At 52.1% G+C, this 20,501-nt stretch overlaps 1 protein-coding gene across 5 annotated transcripts in view; it reads left to right on the top strand.

The window, feature by feature from the left end:
• Positions 1-20,180, top strand: part of LOC139361304 (SH3 domain and tetratricopeptide repeat-containing protein 1-like) — a 42,510-nt gene extending 22,330 nt beyond the window's left edge. For 4 of the 5 annotated variants that reach the window (XM_071089928.1, XM_071089926.1, XM_071089925.1 and 1 more), the window contains 5 exons: positions 10,958-11,106; positions 14,827-14,949; positions 15,653-15,815; positions 16,777-16,973; positions 19,794-20,180. In XM_071089928.1, coding sequence (XP_070946029.1) covers positions 11,005-11,106; positions 14,827-14,949; positions 15,653-15,815; positions 16,777-16,880 — 492 coding nt within the window. In that variant the 5' untranslated portion in view covers positions 10,958-11,004 and the 3' untranslated portion in view covers positions 16,881-16,973; positions 19,794-20,180. The remainder of the gene's footprint in view (positions 1-10,957; positions 11,107-14,826; positions 14,950-15,652; positions 15,816-16,776; positions 16,974-19,793) is intronic. The other variant, XM_071089929.1, reaches the window with a different exon arrangement.
• Positions 20,181-20,501: the final 321 nt, after the last annotated feature.

Here is a 20,501-nt window from a genome sequence, read left to right as displayed (position 1 = left end):
AGAAAGTATTTTGGGCATTGGCAGCATTTATTCAAAGAATAAAGGACGTGTCTGTCCTGTGTGGAGAGCCGTTTCCGCTTGTTTCTTTAAATGCTATGGGAAAAGCAGTCGGCCCTCTGCTCTCTGCCGGACAGCTTCAGTCTCCACGTATTGATTTGGCCAATTGTCGCTCGCTGCCATCATGGCAGGAGCAGTTGAAGGGACAGCTTGTCTTGATTTGCATTTTTGGGTGTTTGTGCTATTTATAGACAATTAAGACATGGAAGCCTGTTTATGGCAAGCTGGCAAATTCAGCAAAACACGGAAAAACCTGTTAGCATAGTTTGCACGTGTGCGGGCACAGAGCAGCCAAATAAACACACAGGTTTTCCTGTATTTTAAAAACCCTCTGGGGGAAAAAAAAAAGACATTAAACCATTGCCCAGATGGCTTCTAGAGCTAGAGCTTTTTCCTTGAAGTACATGAGTATGGCTGTCAGACATCTGAAACCCGAAGCCATCCGAAAACATCATTTTGATGCTACCCCTACCCGCCCTTTTTTTCCATTTGTAAGGGACAAGGATCCAGGAAGGAAAGTGTCAGCTTACAAAGGCTTTTGTTACAATCAATCGTTCATGTTCTTTCTTTTGGTATCTTATTCTCTGTTTACATTTTATTTTTATTTATTTATTTTTTTTTTGAGACAGAGTCTCGCTCTGTCACCCTGGCTGGAGTGCAGTGGCCTGATCTCGGCTCGCTCCAACCTCTGCCTCCCAGGTTCAAGTGATTCTTGTGCCTCAGCTTCCTGAGTAACTGGGATTACAGGTGTGTGCCACCACATCCAGCTAATTTTTATGTTTTTAGTAGAGACAGAGTTTCGCCGTATTGGTCAGGCTGATCTTGAACTCCTGAACTCAGGTAATCCACCTGCCTCAGTCTCCCAAAGAGCTGAGATTACAGATGTGAGCCACCGTGCCTGGGCCCTGTTTCCATTTTGTAACGCTAGCGTCACCCCAGTGTAGGGTGGCTAGGGGTATTGTTCTTTCCTGTTTCCTGGTGTATTTTCCTCTACAGCATCGATCACTCTTGAACATGCTTTTTGGTTGTCTCTACCTACAAAAATATATGTTCCCTGTTATATCACCAGCACCTGGCACGTAGATAGTCAGTCAATATTTGTTGAATGAATGAATGAATGAGTGAATGGGCTGAAAGAACCTTCTTCTTCTTTCTTCTGTCACTTCACAGCAAATGCTTTTGGAAAATGCTATGTGAACGGGGATCCTAAGCAGGAGAGGTTACACACATTGCTGTGGGATAGGCCATCATCCTCAGATACTTGTCTGGAAGGAGGTGGAGTACTTGAGTAGAAATGATACAAGACAACTTCTTCAGGAAATCAGCCAAGTGTCACAGCTTTTCACATAGGCGTGTGATGTTTGCGTATGTGTGTATGAAGAGCTGTCGTGTTCTAGAATCACGGGCCTTTAGATTCCTTGTACAGATAGAAAAGTAAAGGTCGAGGCCCAGGAGTGCTGCAGGCCACCAAGGTGGACTCCCTGTCTGCCCTCCTCAGTGCCCGGTCACTTCTCACTGCACTCCCCTCTTTACTGCTAAAGCCACTTTACCTGACTCTGAATGTGTAACCACGAGGGAGAAAATGTACTCCAGGCTCACAATTTGTGGAGAAAAAGCCCAGCAGGTGAAAATCATGTTCACAAAGTTTGTACCTAGAAAAAGTGGCCATTTCTATTATGTCTTTAAATTTCCCTGTTTCTCATACATTTTATGAAGAAGGCAGTAGAAGGAGATTTGGGAAGAACAACTTTAGAACAAGGGGGAAAAAATCAAACCTAGAGCCTTCCAGTTTCTGTTTTCTTCTCAGTTTAGGGCTGAGTCACTTTAGCTTCCTGTCTAAGGGACTACTCAAATCTGATTAGAAGCCATTGTGGGCTGGTAATTATCCATAATTTTAGGAAGACAGATGCAGCACCAACTCTGTTCTCTAATAGCAGGCTCATTAATTTTAAATTTGCATGGCAGGAGAAGCAGATGGGGAGGTGGGATAAGCGTTCAGATGCTTGGTCATTGATAGCTTTCTACTTCCATGTATCACATGGGGATTTCAGACCCAGGAAGCCCGCTGAGAACTGACGATTATCTGTCCCCTAACCAGCTGGGTTCTTTTTCATCCTGAGCTCAGAAAGATTGCTCCTACTGCAGCCAGGGAAGACAGATGGTTGACTGGTTAGAAATCATGGCAGGTTATTTTCTCCACGTGCAGTTCACAGTTGGAAAGCAGAGCTATCAAAACTTGTCTTCTCTATTGTATTTCAAATCTGGATGTTTAAAAAATTGTGTAAGCAAATTAAGCATTTCTTTAATGGTAGTTGTGTGTTCTTGATGCGAATGAGAGGTGCATTCCCTTGTAAAATCCCTGGGACTTAATAGGGGGATGTGAGCCTTAGAACAGAAGTTGGTTTTCTAGATGATCATGTAGACATGATGCTGAGCACCAGACAAAGATGTTGATTGAAACGATTTTAAAAAATTTTGTCTGAGTTCAGATTTTACACCAATATTTAGAAAATCAGCAAAAGAACTTGGAGGAATGTTCTCAGGCATCCAGTCCAGCCCCCTACCCACATTGTCATAAAATCCGAGTGTGTGTACAGGGAGGCGCATTCCTTTCTGTTCTCATCACAGGTCCTCCCCTGGTTCTGCACCTGCCTGTCATGTGCGTCCGTGTGAAGAGACCACCAAACAGGCTTTGTGTGAGCGATAAAGCATTTTAATCACCTGGGTGCAGGCGGGCTGAGTCCGAAAAAGAGAGTCAGGAAGGGAGATAAGGGTGGGGCCATTTTATAGGATTTGGGTAGGTAAAGGAAAATTACAGTCAAACGGGGGTTGTTCTCTGGTGGGCAGGAGTGGGGGTCACAAGGTGCTCAGTGTGGGAGCTTTTTGAGCCAGGATGAGCCAGGAAAAGAAATTTCACAAGATAATATAATCGCTTAAGGCAAGGACTGGCCATTTTCACTTCTTTTGTGGTAGAATGTCATCAGTTAAGGTGGGACAGAGCATTTGCACTTCTTTTGTGATTCTTCAGTTACTTCAGGCCATCTGGACAAATACGTGCAAGTCACAGTGGATGCGATGGCTTGGCTTGGGCTCAGAAGCCTGACATTGCCCTCTTCCCTACCTTCCCTACCTTTCCCCTCCTGTGCGCTTCTCTCACAAAGTGAATGGCCTCAGCCACAGCTTCTCTGCAGCTGCATCAGACTGTGGCGACAGGAGTGGTGGCTACTGTAGGGCCTGCTGTCCCCACGGAGCCCAGTCTTGCTTGCCTCTGCAACCTGGTCACCATTTTGCACCAAAGGTATGTAATTCTACAGAACGAGAGCCCACATGCTGGGGATGGAGGCCTCTTTATCATGGTGCTCTGCATATTTCAATCTTGGGTGGAAAGTATGGAAAAGTATGTGATACCTGTGGTTGGATGTCAGAAGGACGTTGTGAACTTGATGTGGACTGAGGATGTTAAGGTGCAACAGGCACCCCGGCTTCATTAAATGAGACTTCCCCATCTCCCTGCCAGGCACGCGCAGGTGTATGGCCACATCTTATGTGTTATTCTTATCTAGAGTTCGCCTTGTCGTCATGCTTAAAATTACATGACGATATTCTGCCTCATAGAGTAGGTCCCAAACCGCATTCAACACAGAAATGTACTCTTGCTATTACACATAGAAAATGCTTTCATCTACCAAGTGGGAGAGCAGTCGTACAATCTGGGCTGGAATCGCAGAAGGAAGGCATTGGAAAGCAACAGATTCCCTAGTCCAAAGCTGGTTTTTGATGAACCTAGAAACAGGACCAAGAGAAGTGAATTTGCCTAAGGCCCTGACAGTGTCTCATGGTAGCATCTGAACCTAGCAGTTTCTTGACCTATTTCTTTAAATGATTAGTCATGCTTCCTCTGATTCCTATATAAACATTCATTTATATAATGTTCATTCTTCATTCATTCTTTTATATTCATTTGTATAATGTTCCTCATTCATTCTTTTGTTTCAGTGAGTTATTGCTGTGCTACCACGGAATAGTATTTGAGTCAAAATGTGGCAGTGTTGATCCCTTTCCAAGGATTTTAGTTGCACAGTTTGTCAAAGTTGTGCTAACAGTTTCTTGTTGGTTGCAAGGTGTCCTTTCAGAAGCCAATTGTGTGGTGTATTTACATTGATTGTTGGAGGTAGTTTGGTTAGAACCTACTTCGAGTGGCTGGTGTGGGCCTGGGGGACAGTGACAGCTGCCTGCTTCATGGGCAGAGATGAAGTAATTGCTTCCTGGGAAGTACCATCTTCCTGGCCACACTCTCCAGCCCATTTCGTTTGTGTTGGTTTCCTTGGCATCTGCACGTTTCTGGCTTCATGTGAGTCTCATTTATTTTAGCGTATGACTTCAGGCTGTGGGGAAGAATGGCCATTTTAGCACAGAGATGCACACAAAGGAACAACTGGCTAAATGTGAGTGAAGACATTCTTTGGGGGGGGGGGGTTCATTTCTTTTATTCTGTAACAGGCGGTCTGGGAAGCATTCTGGACATGTGGCCTGCGCTGTCACAGTTCCTCCTTGTAGGATCACAGATGTTTGGAGATTGTAGTGATAACTGTTATCATTGAGAATGTCATTCTCACAGGCTCTAATAAGTCAGGATTTATTCAGTGTTAATTTGTTAAAGACAACTGTATTTCTAGCCAAATCCATGTGAGACGTTTCTCCTGGCAGTGTTGCTGGGGGTATTCCCGTGGCTTAGTCTTAGGGAAGCACACGCCTTTGAATACTGCAGAAGCTGTGAGTACCCAAAGCGCACCGGAGTACTTTTACCATAGGGGGTGTTAGTCACTGATACACGTCTCAGTCAGACCTGATGGATTCTTGACCCCTTCCTTTTTTAATTTTTTAATTTTTAATTTTTATTTTTGTTTTTTAAGAGCACAACCCCTCAGGTGGCCACCATGAATCTCTGGTGTTTTCAGTTGGCTGCAGCCTATTTGCCATCTCTGGTTCAAACATATTCGAAGCCTGATGATGCTTCCCTCTGTTGTTCTTCTGCTGTGTGACCTCCGCGCCCGCAGGGTTCAAGACTGTCAGAGCTGGGGGCCACCTTCACAACTACCAGGGTTTCCGGAACCTCCTTCATCTAGCCCTGGGGATGGAAGAGATGTCATCAGAGGTGAAGGCTTATTAGGTTGACATGCCATTGATAACGAATGAGGAGGGTTTCTTTTATATAAGGGGAGCTTCTCAGAACGTGCTTTAGTAGGGTAAAGAAGCTTTTGAGGTTTGCTTTCTCTGGAAAGATAATTTGTGATCCTGCCGTTGCTTTCAACAAAAATATAATTTGCGTACCAGTGCATTTTGTATTACTGAGCACTGGCTGACAAATGGTTCTTAACTCGTCATTCACTCCGCCACTGTTTCTTGAATGGCATATGTGTGCCAGCTGTAGTAGGAACTCGCTAGGCTCTAGGACTAACCCTTATGAAACGGGGGTCCTGGGGGAAGCAAATGCATATAACTATAAACATTTGAGGTGATATCAGAGGGGGTGCCTATAGGTGCAAAACTTCGTTCATTCATTGCCCCATCTAGGAGGTTTTGTGTCTTAGCAGCGTGTTCCATAGCAACACATCCCTCTATCAAAATATTCATCATATTGTTTTGAAATTCTCTGCTTACGTATGCGTTTTTCCGACTAAGTTTATAACTGGTTAAGGAGAGGCTGTGGGGTATGTATTATATATATCTACACACACACATATTTATATTTCTGTACATTACCAATGTAAATATACTATATATATATATAAACACATATGTATTTCTCCCTCTCTATACACACACACCACACACATAAATACACACACACACATATATAAGAAATACACACACACACACACACACACTTCTACTGCCAAGCACAGAAAGTCAAAACTAGGCAAGGGTTCTTTTAGTGTTCATGAAAAAATAGATGTGTTAGTTGAGAGCATCCTTCAGTTGCCAGGGGAAAGACAGGATGGGTTCACAAAGGGAGATAGTGTTTTGTTTTTGCTTTTGTTTTTGTTTTTGTTTAACTCTTGAATTCAAAATAATCCAGACTTATGGAAAAGTTGCAAAAATAGTACAGAGAATTCCCATATACTCTTCCCTCAGATTCCCCTAACATTTCACCCCATTTGTACTTTCTCTTTCTCTCTCTGTGGATATAATTTTTTTTTTTTAATCTGAAATGTTTGAGAGTGGAAGGTAGAATGCAGGGCAGGGTGAAAGGTGGAAGGAGAGAGGTGGGTTGGGAGGCTTTTTTTTTTTTTTTAACCTTCTGAGCTGGAGTTTCGCTCTTGTCACCCAGGCTGGAGTGCAATGGCACGATCTCGGCTCACTGTAACCTCTGCCTTCTGAGTTCAAGTGATTCTCCTGTTTCAGCCTCCTGAATAGCTGGGATTACAGGCACCCACTACCATGCTTGGCTAATTTTTTGTATTTTTAGTGAAGGGGTTTCACCATGTTGGCCAGGCTGGTCTTGAACTCCTGACCTCTGATGATCCACCCGCCTTGGCCTACCAAAGTACTGGGATTACAAGCATGAGCCACTGTGCCTGGTGATTGGGAGGCTTTTGCAGTAACCCAGAGCGATATGATGAGGTCTGGACCTGGTTGGAAATGATGATAAAGGTGAGAAGTGGTTAGGTCTGGCATATAGTTTGAAAGGAGAGTTTAAATGGGTTAGATGACAAGAGAGAGACGTGGCTCTGAAGGCATAGTAGCCCTTGCCCTGCTGGGCCGGTCGAGACAGGCAGCCTAGGGCTACTACCGCACCCTGCGGGCAGCTCAGGACCTGGGCCAGCGGAGGAACCAGGCAGTGGTGCTGGCCAACTTCGGGACCCTGTGCCTGCACGCGGGTGCCAGCAGCATGGCCCAGCACTACCTCCTGGAGGCCGTGCGGCTGTTATCGAGGCTGCCCTGCAGGGAGTGTGGCCGGGACTTCACCACGTGCTCCTGCAGCTGGGCCACCTCTGCACCCACCAGAGTCCAGCCCAGCAGGGCAAGGGCTACTATGAGTGGGCCCTTCTGGTCACTGTGGGGATGGGCCATGTGGAGAGTGAGTGCCCCGGTTCCTCCTGTGCGCCTTCTGGGGCCACTCGGGTCAGGGCACACCTGGGGTTTGTGATTCAGAAACAAGTGGTGGTTTTTCCACCATCGAAAGTGCTGAGTCATGGCCAGCAGCAGGTGTTGGCAAGCGCCCTGGAGAGAGGCGGTTCCCACACAGGGCCAGGCCCTCTGCCCTACTGGGGCAGCCAGCCCTTCCCAGTTTGCCCAGGGACGATGCTGCCTTGAGCACGGAAAGTCCTGCGTGCTGGGAATCCCTAGCCATAACCCTGGGATCAAGGCAGGCTCTGCTGAGCTGGGACTTGGGGCCCCTCCATGAGCCAGGCCCTGAACTCCGGTTCTTGTGCCCGTGTTATCTGCTTGGTATGTTGGCAGCCTGCGCACCTGTGATTGCCTAAAGCCTCAGAGCAGTTCATGCAAAAGCAGCTTGTTGTGCAGTGTGTGCCAGGCCCCACCCACTAATGGGGCTTGTGGGGTCCTCGGGTGGCAGGGACTGAGCATGGGAATGTGAGCTTTAGGCCAGAGAAGCCACAAAAGGGTGAGTGGCGTGATGGCGGGGCAGCACTTGGCCCCGGGTTAGGGAAGCCTCTTTAGTCTGGGACCAGAGGGTTGAGAGGATTTAGTCAAGTAATAGGTGGTGGGGGAGGGGCTGGTGGTGAAGCCTGTGTGAAGGACCAGGGATAAGCCAGTGTGGGTGAGTGGTGGTGAGTGAGTGGTGGTGAGTGAGTGGGGGTGAGTGAGTGGGGGTGAGGGAGCGGAGGTGTGATGGGGGTGAGTGGGAGTGTGAGCGGGTATGAGTGGGGTGTGAGTAGGGGTGAGTGAGGGGGGATGAAGGGGGTGTGAGCGGGGGTGAGTGAATGGGGGTGATTGAGTGGGGGTGAGTGAGTGGGGGTGAGTGGTGGTGAGTGAGCGGAGGTGTGATGGGGGTGAGTGGGGATGAGTGAGTGGGGGTGAGCGAGCAGAGGTGTGATGGGGGTGAGTGAGCAGGTGTGTGAGCGGGGATGAGTGGGGTGTGGTGGTGAGTGAGTGGGGGTGAGTGAGCAGGAGTGTGAGTGGAGATGAGTGAGTGGGGGTGAGTAAGCGGAGGTGTGATTGGGGTGAGTGAGCGGAAGTGTGAGCGGGGATAAGTGGGGTGTGAGCGGGGGTGAGTGAGCAGGGCTTATGCAGGGAGGTGCAGAGTTAGGAGTGGGTGGATTGGGTGCTGGATGGTGAGAAGCTCTTCTGGAGAGCTAAGCAGGGCCTGGGGCCTCAGGCTGTGGCTTGGCCTTTTGCCCAAGAGCACTGGGGAGCCATGGAGTGCTATCGAACAGTCACTGCAGACTGAGCAGTGAACGGACAGTCGGTGGGCAGGGCTGTCCGAAATCTAGGCCACAGAGGATAGATGAGGAAGTTGAGTCCAGGGAAATGGCTGAGACAAGGGATCCTGTTGTGGGTCCCCTCTGCCTTGCAGCGCTTTGTCATGGCATAGTGAGACCACTCAGAGGTGCCTCCTGTGGCCTGGACCAGAGCCCCAGGGGCTGTGGCCAAATCTGCCCATTTCCCAGCACAGGCCTGGCACCCACTCCTGGCCCTAGGAGGGATGAGATTTTGGGAAAGACCGTGTGAAGGGGCCCCGGTCCCACACATCTGCCCAAGGAGGGGTGGGGGGTTCAGACCCAGGCTTCTTCCCCAGGGGCATTCTCTGACTGGAAGGAGACCCTCCAGGAATCCAGCGCCCCAACCCCCACTGCAGCCTCCCGTGGCTCCTGGCACAATAGCCTGTGGCACCCCCTCCTACGAGGCCCTCCCCAGGGTGCTGGGGGATTCAGACTTGGAAATGCAGGCCAGGGAACGGGGATCATGCTTCCCTGTCTCCCCACCCTGCGCTGAACGGTCGAGGAGACTGAGGGTGGGGCTGATACCCCACATGCTTACTTGGGGTCATTTTTGAGTCACTTTCGGTAGTTTGTGTCATTTTAAGAGTTTGGCTGTTGTGTCTAGATGGTCTGATTTGTTGGTGTACAATTGTTCGTAGTGTTTTCATGGAATCCTTTTATTTCTGTCAGGTCAGCAATAATGTTTCCTCTTTCATTTCTGATTTTAGAAACTTGGGTTTTTATTTTTTTATTTATTTCTTTTTATTAGAGATGGGGTCTCTTCATGTTCCCCCAGGCTGGTCTTGAATGCTGGCCTCAGCGATCCTTCCACCTCGGCCTCACAAAGCGCTGGGATGACAGGCGTGAGCCATGGGGCTCAGTCTCTGATTTTAGTCATTTGTGTCCCATCTTTCTTTTCTTGGTCAGTCTGGTGAAAGATTTGTCAATTTTGTTATTATTTTCAAAAAACCCACTTTTGGTTCTGTTGATTATCTCTTTTGTTTTTCCATTCTCTATATTTTTACTTCCCATTTCCACTCTCATGTTTATTATTTTCTTCCTTTTATTTGCTTTGGGTTTAGTTCATTCTTTTTCTAGTTTCTCAAGGTGGAAGGTTAGGATTTTGATTTGAGATTTTTCTTCTTTCTTTGAATATAGACATTTACAGTTATAAATTTCCCTTTCAGCACTGCCTTAGCTGCATCTTGGAATTTTTGATACATTGTGCTTTTTTTTTTTTTAAAGACAGAGTTTTGCTCTATTGCCCAGGGTGGGGTGCAGTGGTGCAATCTTGGCTCACTGTAACTTCTACCCAGGTTCAAGCCATTCTCATGCCTCAGCCTCCCGAGTAGCTGGGATTACAGACGTGCACCACCCCACCCGGCTAATTTTTATATTTTATTTTTTTATAGAGACGGGATTTCACCATGTTTCCCAGGCTGTTCTCAAAGTCCTGGACTCAAGCGATCCTCCCGCCTCGGCCTCCCACAGTGCTGGGATGACAGACGTGAGCCACCGCGCTGGCCCGGGCTGTGCATTTGTTTGCATTCTTCTCAAATTAGTTTTCAGTTTCCCTGATGGTCTCTTTGACTCACTGGTTGCTTAGGAGTGTGTAATTTCCACATATTTTTGAATTTCCCACATTTCCTTCACTATTGATTTCCAGTTTTGTGCCAGTACAGCTGAAGAACACCTCTGCTTTGGTCTCAGTCCTTCTCCATTCACTGCGGCTCATTTTGTGGCCTGGCACATGGTCTGTCATGGGAAATGTCCCCTGGGTGCTCGAGAGGACTGTGTATTCAGCTGTTGTTGGGTGGCGTGTGTAACAGATGTCCATTCGGCGTACCTGGTTTCCTGTGTTAATCTCCGGAATGTTTCTGGCACTAGAAAATCAGAAACTTTCCACCGTTCCCAGCGTCCTGGCTTTGGGAGAGGCCAGTGAGCCTGTGGCTTGGGAGCCTGGTTGCATGAGAGAAGCGTGTGTGGGAATGCCAGGGGCCGGCTTTGAACCCCATTCCCCCAACTTGATGCTGTGTGTTTCGGACATGACACTTGGCTTTGCTCTCTCAGGGTTCCATCTGCTACAGGGTCTACTTGTGCCCCTGGCCTCATCAGCTCAGGCTGAAGGCGGCCCTGGTCCTGGCCAGAGGGGCTTTGTGAAGCAGAAATAGATGGCCCGGTGCAGGCGCCGAGCCTGGTCAGGACCTCGGCCCTGGGAGTTGTAAAGAAGGCCGGCCTCTACCGTGAGCATCTGCACCAAGGTGTGCCCACGTGACTGTGTGCTCGGCGTCTGCCCTGGCATGGGTGCATGGCCTGTCTGCGCTCAGTCTCCCCGCCTATGGGGCCCAGGCTCACAGAGGTGTGAAAGAGGCAAGCACGGCGCAGGGGCCTCCGAGCCCAGCCAGCCTCGCTTTGATCCTGGGAGACTAACATCTTCCATTTTGTCTTCTGCCCAGGCCAGCTGCGGGCCGTCCAGCGGCTGTGCTACTTCTACAGCACCGTCATGCCCAGTGAGGCCCAGTGTGTCATCTACCATGAGCTCCAGCTCTCCCTGGCCGCAAGGTGGCCGACAAGGTGCTGGAGGGGCAGCTCCTGGAGACCATCAGTAGGTCTACCTGTCCCTGGGCAGTGAGTGGTAAGGGCTGGCTTTGCAGTGGTGGAGGTGGGGGCGGGCAGGGCAGGGAGGGGGGCACAGGGAAGCTGGCCCAGGGCCCCAGCAGCCCCTCTCCTTTTGATCATTTGGTTCCCTGGCATCAGATGTTTTGAGCTGGTGGGCCTGGGGTCGTCCCAGGGCTGCTGCTGGCCCGTGAGTCCCAGCTTGAGCCTCACTTGTTGGGTCAAAGGTGAACTCCACCCCAGCAGAGGCAGTACATGCACTCTGGGCTGTTCTTCCTACTATGGTGGCTTTTGTCATCTGACCTCTGCCTGCCCTGAATCTTCACTACTGGCCTTCATCTGTCCCCATCCATCATTCATCCATTCTTTTATCATCCATTATTTTATCATCCATTCTTTTATCATCCATCTATTCACCCATCTATCCATCCATTCACCTATCCATCCACCCATCCATTCATCCTTCTATCATCTATCTGTTTACCTGCTCATCCTTCCATCCATCCATCCATCCATCCATCCATCCATCCATCCATCATCCATCCATCCATCCATTCTTCCATCATCTTCCCATACACCTGTGGGTCCTTCCATCCATCCATCTATCATCCATCCATCCATCCTTTCATCCTTCCATCATCCATCCATTCACCTGTTCGTCTTTCCACGCATCCATCCATCCATCCATCATCCATCCCTCCACCCATCCATCCATCCCTCCGTCCATCCATCCATCTATCATCCATCCATCCTTTTATCATCCATCCATTCACCTGTCCATCCATCCATTCACCTGTTCGTGCATCCATCCATCCTTCCATCTATCTTTCCATCATCCATCCAACTGTTCATCCTTCTATGCATCCATCCATCCATCATTATGCTGTTCACCTCTTCGTCCATCCATTCACCTGTTCGTCCATCCTTCCATCCATCCTTCCCACCATCTTTCCATTATCCATCCAACCATCTTCCATCCATCCATGATCCATCCATTCACCTGTCCATCCATCCATCCATTCATTCATCATCCATCCTTTTATTCCATCCATCCATTCACCTGTTCATCCATCCCTCCATCCATTCTTCCATCCTTCCATCATCCATTCACCTATTCATTCTGCCATCCATCCATCATCCATCCATCCATCCATCCATCCATCCATCCATCCATCATCCATCCATCCTTCCATCGTTCATCCACTCGCCTGCTCATCCTTCCATCGATCCATCCATCCATCCATCCATCCTTCTCTCATCCATCCATTCACCTGTTCATCCTTCCATTCACCTGTTCATCCTTCCATTCACCTGTTCATCCTTCCATTCACCTGTTCATCCTTCCATTCATCCATCCATCATCCATCCATCCATCCATTTGTCCATCCATCATTCATCCATTCATTCAGCCACCATCCATCCACCTGTTCGTCCATTCATCCATCCATCCTTCCATCATCCATCCATTCACCTGTTCATCCTTCCATACATCCATCATTCATCCATCCATCCATCCATCCATCCATCCATCCATCCATCCATCCATCCATATATCATCCATCTACCCTTCTAGCATCCATCCACTCACCTCTTGTTCATCCTTCCATCCATCCATTTATCCATTCATCCATCCATGCATCCTTCCATCATCCATCCATCTTTCCATCATCCATCCTTCCATCATCCATCCATTCATCTGTTCATCCTTCCATCCCTCCTTCATCCATCCATCCATCCATCCATCCATCCATTTATCCATTTATCCATCCAGCCAGCCATCATCCATCCATCTGTCCATTCATCCATCCATCCTTTTATCATCCATCCTTTTATCATCCATCCATTCACCCGTGTATCCATCCATTCATCTGTTCATTCATCCATCCGTCCATTCATCCTTCCATCAACCATCCATTCATCTGTTCATCCTTCCATCCATCGACCTGTTCATCTTTTCATCCATCCACCTGTTCATCCTTCCATCCGTCCAACTGTTCATCCTTCCATCCATCCACCTGTTCATCCTTCCATCCATCCACCATTCATCCATCCGTCATTCATCCACCCATCACACTCACCTCCTGTTCATCCTTCCATCCATCCATCATTCATCCATCTATCCATTTATCCATCCATCCATCCCTCCTTCCATCATCCATCCATTCATCTGTTCATCCTTACATCCATCCATCATCCATCCATCAATCCATCCATCCATCATCCGTCTATCTGTCCATTCATCCATCTGTCCATCCATCTGTCCATTCATCCATCCATCATTCTTCCATCCTTTTATCCATCCATTCACCCGTCTATCCATCCATTCACCTGTTCATCCATCCATCCGTCCATTCATCCTTCCATCATCCATCCATTCACCTGTTTATCCTTCCATCCATCCATCATCCATCCACATATCCATTTATCCATTCATCCATCCATCCATCATCCAACCATGCTTCCATTATCCATCCATGCTTCCATCATCCATCCATCCACCTGTTCGTCCTTCCATCCATCCATCATCCATCCACCCATTCATTCATCCATCCATCCATCATTCATCCATCCACCCACTAATCTACCCATTAATCCATCCCTCCATTCATCTATCTGTCCATTGGTTTATCCATACATTCGTCTATCCACCATCTAGCCATCAATATGCACATACATCATCTACCCTCCACCCATCCATGCATTATCTACCCACCCATATATACATGCAGACATACACACATCATTCCGCCCACCCACCCATCCATCCATCCATCCATCCACCCACCCGTCCGTCCGTCCATCCATTCATCCGTCCGTCCATCCATCCATCCATCCATCCATCCATCCATCCATCCATCCATCCATCCATCCATCCCAGCATTAATCTATCCACACACCCATCCATCCATCCATGTGTCTACATCTCCTCATCCATTCATCCATCCATCCACTCATTCCTAAGCCACTGCTGAGCACCTGTTGTGTGCCTTTTCCCTCCCTCCAACTGGTTCCTGCACATCCTCCCCCAGTGGCCAGCATCTTCTCCCTGAGGGCAGAGGCGCGGCCCCTCACAGTGCCCAGCACCTGCTGGTATACAGCATATGCTCAAATAATGTGACCACTCAGTTAACACACAGAAGAACTTGCTCCAAGCGACACGTGGCACATCTCCTTACAAAATGAATCTATCATAGTGGCTGTTTTCAGAGGCTTTCCCAAACACAGTGTGATCTGGAACAAATTGTGAAGCCCACGAGCCTGGTGAAGCTTTCATGATTGAGCACCTGCTATATACCTCCATGAGCTGAGGAGAGGGATCAAGAGCTCATGGCCAAGAGGGGACCAGGCCCACCCACAAACACTGTTGATGTGGCAGGGATGTGGCAATCCAGAAAGGAGCCAGGGGATGGGCTCCCAGCAGTCTGGGGGCCACGGAGACTGGTTTGAGTGCAGGGGAAGTGGGCTAGGGCTAGCCCTGGTGGTAGGATTCACAGGTGTCGGGCTCCTGGGCTGCAGCTGCTCAGTCACCTCCTGGCACTCAGGTGCATCAGTTCATTGTCCTCATGCCAGTGGTGGGGGCAGCCCTAATGCCCAGAGCCTGAAAAATGCTCAGGTGTACCTGTAGTGTGTGAGAGGAAGGAGGCTGGCGAAGGTGGGCGTGGCCATCTCGCCAGGTGTGGGTCTTGAGGGAACTTCTGTCTCCTTTCAGGTGGCACAGAATGTGGTCCTGTACACAGGCGACCCCAGCCTGGGGCTGCAGCTGTTTGAGGCAGCTGGAGACATCTTCTTCAATGGGGCCTGGGAGCGGGAGAAAGCCGTGTCCTTCTACCGGGTGAGCTGGCCTGTGGGCTGATGCGGGTGGGCCTCAGGGGGGCACCTGGAGGGCTGAGGCACAGCTGTGGCAGGGCAGAGGCCTCCCACCTGGAGGCAGGGCCACCCATGCACATGCTTAGTTTCCAAGTGTTCTCACCGGGAATGATACTGACCGTGCCCCTGCCCGGGACAAACGTTTGGGGCCTGGATGTGACAATGGCTCTACCCTTGTACCTGATGATCTCAAGCACCATGAACGAGAAGTCCTGTCCCCATCTTCCAGATGAGGAAACAGGCTCAGAGAGGCACAGGGACATGTCAAAGGACACACAGCATGTCAGTGGGAGGCCCAGGTCTGCTTGCACCCCGAAGTGGGATGGCTTCTCCCTTCCTCTGAGCTCACGGTGTGGCTCAGCCCTGGGCACAGATAAATGTGGTGTTTTTAGAGCAGAGAGGAGTGCTGGCTCCCCCCAGTCAGACCCCTGGTGCCCAGGTGGGAGAGGCTGGTCTGAGGCTGCTGGGTGTAGCTGGATGGGCCTCAGGTGACTCTTCAGCCCCCAACTTGGGTGTCTGAACTGTGTGTTATCCCAGAGCACAGAGCTGTGTGGAGGTGCAGGGGTAGCTGGGGCGTGGGAAGCTCCAAGCATATGTTTGAGCTCTGAGGAGGGCGCTGGGCAAGGTGGGTGCTGCGGGAAACCTGACCCCACCTGCCTGTGTGGTAGGACCGGGTCCTGGCCCTGGCCCTGGCAGTGACTACGGGCAACTGCAAGGCGGAGCTGCAGCTACAGCTGTGCAAAAAGCTGGTGGCACTCCTGGCCACACTGGAGAAGCCCCAGGACGGCTTGGAGTTTGCCTACATGGCCCTAGCACTCAGCATCACTCTGGGTAAGTCCCCTGAGCCCCTACCCTGCCAGGACCCACACTTTGCCAGAGCCCAGCCTCCAGGTCTGCAGGGCAGGAGCTGAAACAGCTGCTGGATTTTCCTGGTCTCCTGTCCAGGCAGGCAGATCTGCCCAACTGGCTTCCCCATCCGGCTGTGGGGCACAGCCCGAGGTCTCTCACGCAGTGTAGAGCCCCCTGCCTGGCTGAGCTCTGCTTCCTCTGCCTGTTCCCGCTGCTGACCACAAGGGCCGTCCAGTGTGCCCTCTGCCTTCCAGACATGCCAGGCATCTCGTTGGTCCCTGTATGTGCCAGGCTGAGTGGCACATTCCCTTTATCTTGTGCCCTTCCCACCCTCATCAACCACACGGCTCTCTGGCTGATAAAATCCCAGTTCCCCTTCCAGCAGTCTGCCCCTTAAGGCCGGGCATCCCCTGGTGCTGTGCCAGGGTCATCTGTCCCCCTCCAGAGACAGGGAACCCTAGGCAGGCCGCATGCCCCAGCACCTTGTGCCCCGTGGCCCAGTACACAGTAGGTGTGCAGCTGACTCCCCAAAGTAGGGGGCTCTGATTGTGACACACGCAGGAGGAGTCGGATGTCACGTCTGTGGGTTGCCTGGAGCCGGGGTGCCCGGGAGCACCTGGACTGCATGGCTTTTGGGCTCCCCTGGTTAAAACCAGTGAGCAAAGGCAGGTGGCTATGTGTAGGCACAGAGCTGGGCCATCCAAGTCCGACTTTGCCAAAGCCTCACAGTAGACAGGGGCAGGCCTTATTAGTTCTGCTTTGCAGATGAGAAAGAGTCTGGGAACCTGGAAGGGACTGGCCAGAGCTGCCCAGGCGACCACAGGTGCCTGGAGGCAAGCCAGGTGTGCTGCCCGGGGTCTGCATACCTGCTCCTGAGGGGCCTGTGCCCTCCCTGCCCCAGGGAGCCTCGTCCTCACACCTGCCCCTTTGGCCTGCACCCCAGGGGACCGGCTGAACGAGCACGTGGCCTACCACTGGCTGGCTGTCCTGCACCATCAGCTGGGCCAGGGCAAGCTGGCGGAGCAGTTCTACCTCAAGGCCCTGTAGCTCTGCAACTCGCCACTGGAGTTCGACGAGGAGACCCTTTACTACGTGAAGGTGTACCTGGTGCTCGGTGACATCATCTTCTATAACCTGAAGGTGGGTGGGGAGGGGCAGGGCTCGGGGTGTTCCCGGCCCCCTTGGAGTGGGATCTCTACCCTGACCCAGAGGCCTGGGTTCCAGCCTGCCTTAGGAATGGCCCAGTGGCCTCCCTGGAGCTCTGCACGCGGCTGGAGGAACCGGCAATGTTAGCAGATACAACCCAGCTCCCAAGCTGACCAGGCCCCACCCTCAAGAACTCAGTCTCAGCCAGGGAGGCTGACACATGAGTGGGCAATGGTGGCCTCTGGGTAAAGAAGGGGGATTGTAGTCAGGGGGACCCTCCTGGAGGAGGTGACACCAAAACTGAGTCTTGACAGTCAAGTGTCAAGTTGCATTTAACAAAGAAAACAGGGTCGGGAGAAGGACATTTCAGAGGACGGCATCATCCTCACATTGAATCCACATTGCAAGATCCAACCCAAATCCTGGCGCCTCCTCTAGGAAGCCTGCCCAAGGTGCCAGCCTGCACTGAGCAACTCCTTCCTGGAGTCCCGAGACACCTTGAATCTTCACATCACCCAGGAAGGGTGGGGTGGGACCAGTGTCTTACCATCGGGTTCACAGACAGGGAAATCCCAGCTCAGGGCAGGTGCAGTGGGGCGGGGCCCCAGCCAGCCAGGCTGAGGCCTTGCTGGGTCGCGTCTGTCTGGAGCGGAGGTGCTGTGCTCCCTCTGCCCCCAGCCCTGCAGGGGTGGAGAGCTGGGACTGTCAGACTCAGACCTGGCGTGTCTCCACCCCTCTGCCCAGCAGGCACCGCCCCTCCTCAGCATCGCACCGGCACAGCGTCAGTGCTCCTTATGGGCTGAGGGGCCAGGGCACTCCAGTCCTGGGGCCGAGATCTTGGGGTCCTTAGAACAACATGAGGAGCTGCGGCAGCCCTACGACCTCGCCCCGTATCGTATCCCCCACCGCAGGCCTGGGGCTGCCCGGAAGGCCCCCGCCCAGTGCTGGCGACACCTGGTGGTCAGAAGTGGTCCCTGTGGCCTCCCAAGTCCCAGCCAGACAGGGAGGTGCCAAGTGTCAGACCCAGAGGGACGCTACTCACCGCTCAGGGGCTCGCCTGGGACCCAGAGAGACGGGCCTCCCAGAAGAGGCCTTTATCTCTCTTGGTCAAGCCTGCCGCCCACTCCGCCTGCCCAGGAGGAAGGAAAGGGCCAAGTAGTACCTGAGAGGCCCAAGTCCACGGTTGGGGTTGAGGGGCAGAGGCCTCCTTCACCTCCTTCCCATGCACAGCCCTCTGGGCCTCATCGTGACTATGCTGTCAGCGCAGGCCAGCTTCCCACAGGGAGGCCCCCTCGGAATTCCCCAAGGGCGGCTGTCTTTCCAAGGCTACACCCTCCTCCTTGTATGAGGCTCTGGACCCAGGGCCCAGAGGAGTAGGAGAAAACGCCGGGCTGCATGGGGCCTGGAAGGCTGGCAGAGAGGCAGGGGTAAATGGGCATCTTTGTCGATTGCCTCTAAAATGGGGTCCCCTTTAGTGTACACGTCAGAGTGAGCCCTGGAATAGGGAAGATTATGTGTGTCCTGGCTCAGCCTGCCACCCACTAGCTGTTGCACACACTACAGGCACATGGAAATGCACACACAAATGCACACGGGCACAGGCACACGCACACACAGGCACGCGCACACACAGACACGCACACACAGGTGCACACACGCACACACAGACATGCACACAGGCACGCATACAGGGACACGCACGCACAGGCACACAAACACGCACAGACACACGCACAGGCATACTCACAGGCACACGCAGAGACATATGCATTGGCTGGCTCCTTCCTGTTTAGTTGGGATGCCCCCACCCCTTCAGGAAGCCTTTGCCTTCCACCCCCGGCTGAGTCTAGGGCCTCCTGGGCCCCCCACAGGCTCCTGGGCTTCCCTCTGCCACAGCCCGGGCCACCCTGTGTGGTCAGTGTTTACTCCCAGGTCCCTCAGACTGGGAGCAAGGACGTTAGGCTCAGCCACGCACCCAGCACAGAGTCCAGTGTTCGGCTGGGCCGGGGGCATTGGATGAGCAGTGGCGGTGACTCGGGGCCTTCTCACGCCCCTGCTCCGTGTGTGGGGCGGGGCAGGGGGGAATGGACTGCTGCATCTTGGACTTTGTCCTTGACCCTGGGAGCCATCTTGAGATGGTAAAGGACAGGCCAGGCATGGGTCTTAGAGAGGTTCCTTGGGTGACCCCCATGTGGAGGAGGCGCCTGGGGAGAAGCCGGGTGGGGGATGGGAGGGTGAAGGAGGAGGTCTGGGAGGCGGCATCCCAACCCAGGGATGGTGAGTTTGGGCCAAAGATGCATTGACAATGGGAGTGGATGTCTGGGGCGTCACACTCCGTCAGTATTTCAGGGAACATTGCCAGAGAGGACACCTGTGAGATGGTTTTGTACCTGGCCTGTCCCGTGGAGGGCCTGGAAATGGTCAGCATGGACAGGGGCCAGAGGGGAGCCTGGGTCACTCAATGCTGTGCCCCTGCTGTGGCTCGGAGCCACGGGTCCTGCATGGAACTCTCAGAGCAGGCAGGATCTGTCCTGACCTCGGCCCATGGGGAAAGCAGCCACTGCCTACGGAGAGGGTGGCACTGGGGCAGGACGGTTGGGGTGAGTGGGGTGTAGGGGCAGTCAGGAAGGCTTCCAGTCGTGTCAGGGTCGTCCCCACTTCCTGCAGCTGAGACCACAGCAGTGTAACAGGTTTCAGAGCTCATGGGTTGAGCCAGCATTGGCTGGACATGTGGAATGACCTGGAGACAGGAATGGCTTCTGGGAAGATGGGCTCCGAGTCCCCCTTTTGCTGAGCATGACCTGTCCCCTACAGGACCCGTTTGAGTACTACCAGCTGGCACTGGCAGCCGCCGTGGACCTGGGCAACAAGAAGGCACAGCTGAAGATCTACACGCGGCCGGCCACCGTCTCCCACAACTTCCTCCTGGACCGTGAGAAGTCGCTCCTCTTCTACCAGAAGGCCAGGACCTTCGCCACAGAGCTCAACGTCCGCAGGGTCAACCTGCCTCCTCTGCCACTCTGCGGGTGGGCCCCCTGGTTGGCCCCCAGCCCCACTCGCTGAGGACAGCATCCGAGGGAGTGGGTTTTGTGCAAGGAGGATGGTCTCCTCCCTCTCCTGGTGTCTCCCGTGGCTCATTTTCTGGGAAATGGGGCATGAAAGCAGGGTTCAAATAGCAATAAATTTTTCTTTGCAATAACATACCGAAGTCCCCAGGGCATCCTTCCCTGTGTGCTTCCTGGGCTGTGTCTAGGGGCCAGCTCCTTCCCTGGTGGCAGCCCTCTGATCTTGGGGATGAGAAGGACCGTGAGTTCAACAGACCTGGGCCAGGTCACCATGAGCCTCGGTTTCCTGGGTGGCCAGAGGGGAGATGGTGGTGGAACTCTCTAGGCAGCTCCCTGCTCTCCCTGCTCAGAGCTTTTGCTGTAGGTCTCATGCCGCCCTTGACTTTAACCTTCAGGCCACTGTGCCCGGATGTGGGGGCTGCTAGTGTCCCTGTTTGCCATTGAAGAAATAGAGGCA

Source organism: Macaca nemestrina, unplaced genomic scaffold, assembly GCF_043159975.1.
Source record: "Macaca nemestrina isolate mMacNem1 unplaced genomic scaffold, mMacNem.hap1 Scaffold_155, whole genome shotgun sequence".
Classification (NCBI taxonomy): Eukaryota; Metazoa; Chordata; class Mammalia; order Primates; family Cercopithecidae; genus Macaca; species Macaca nemestrina.
This window is presented reverse-complemented; position numbering and strand designations above follow the sequence as displayed.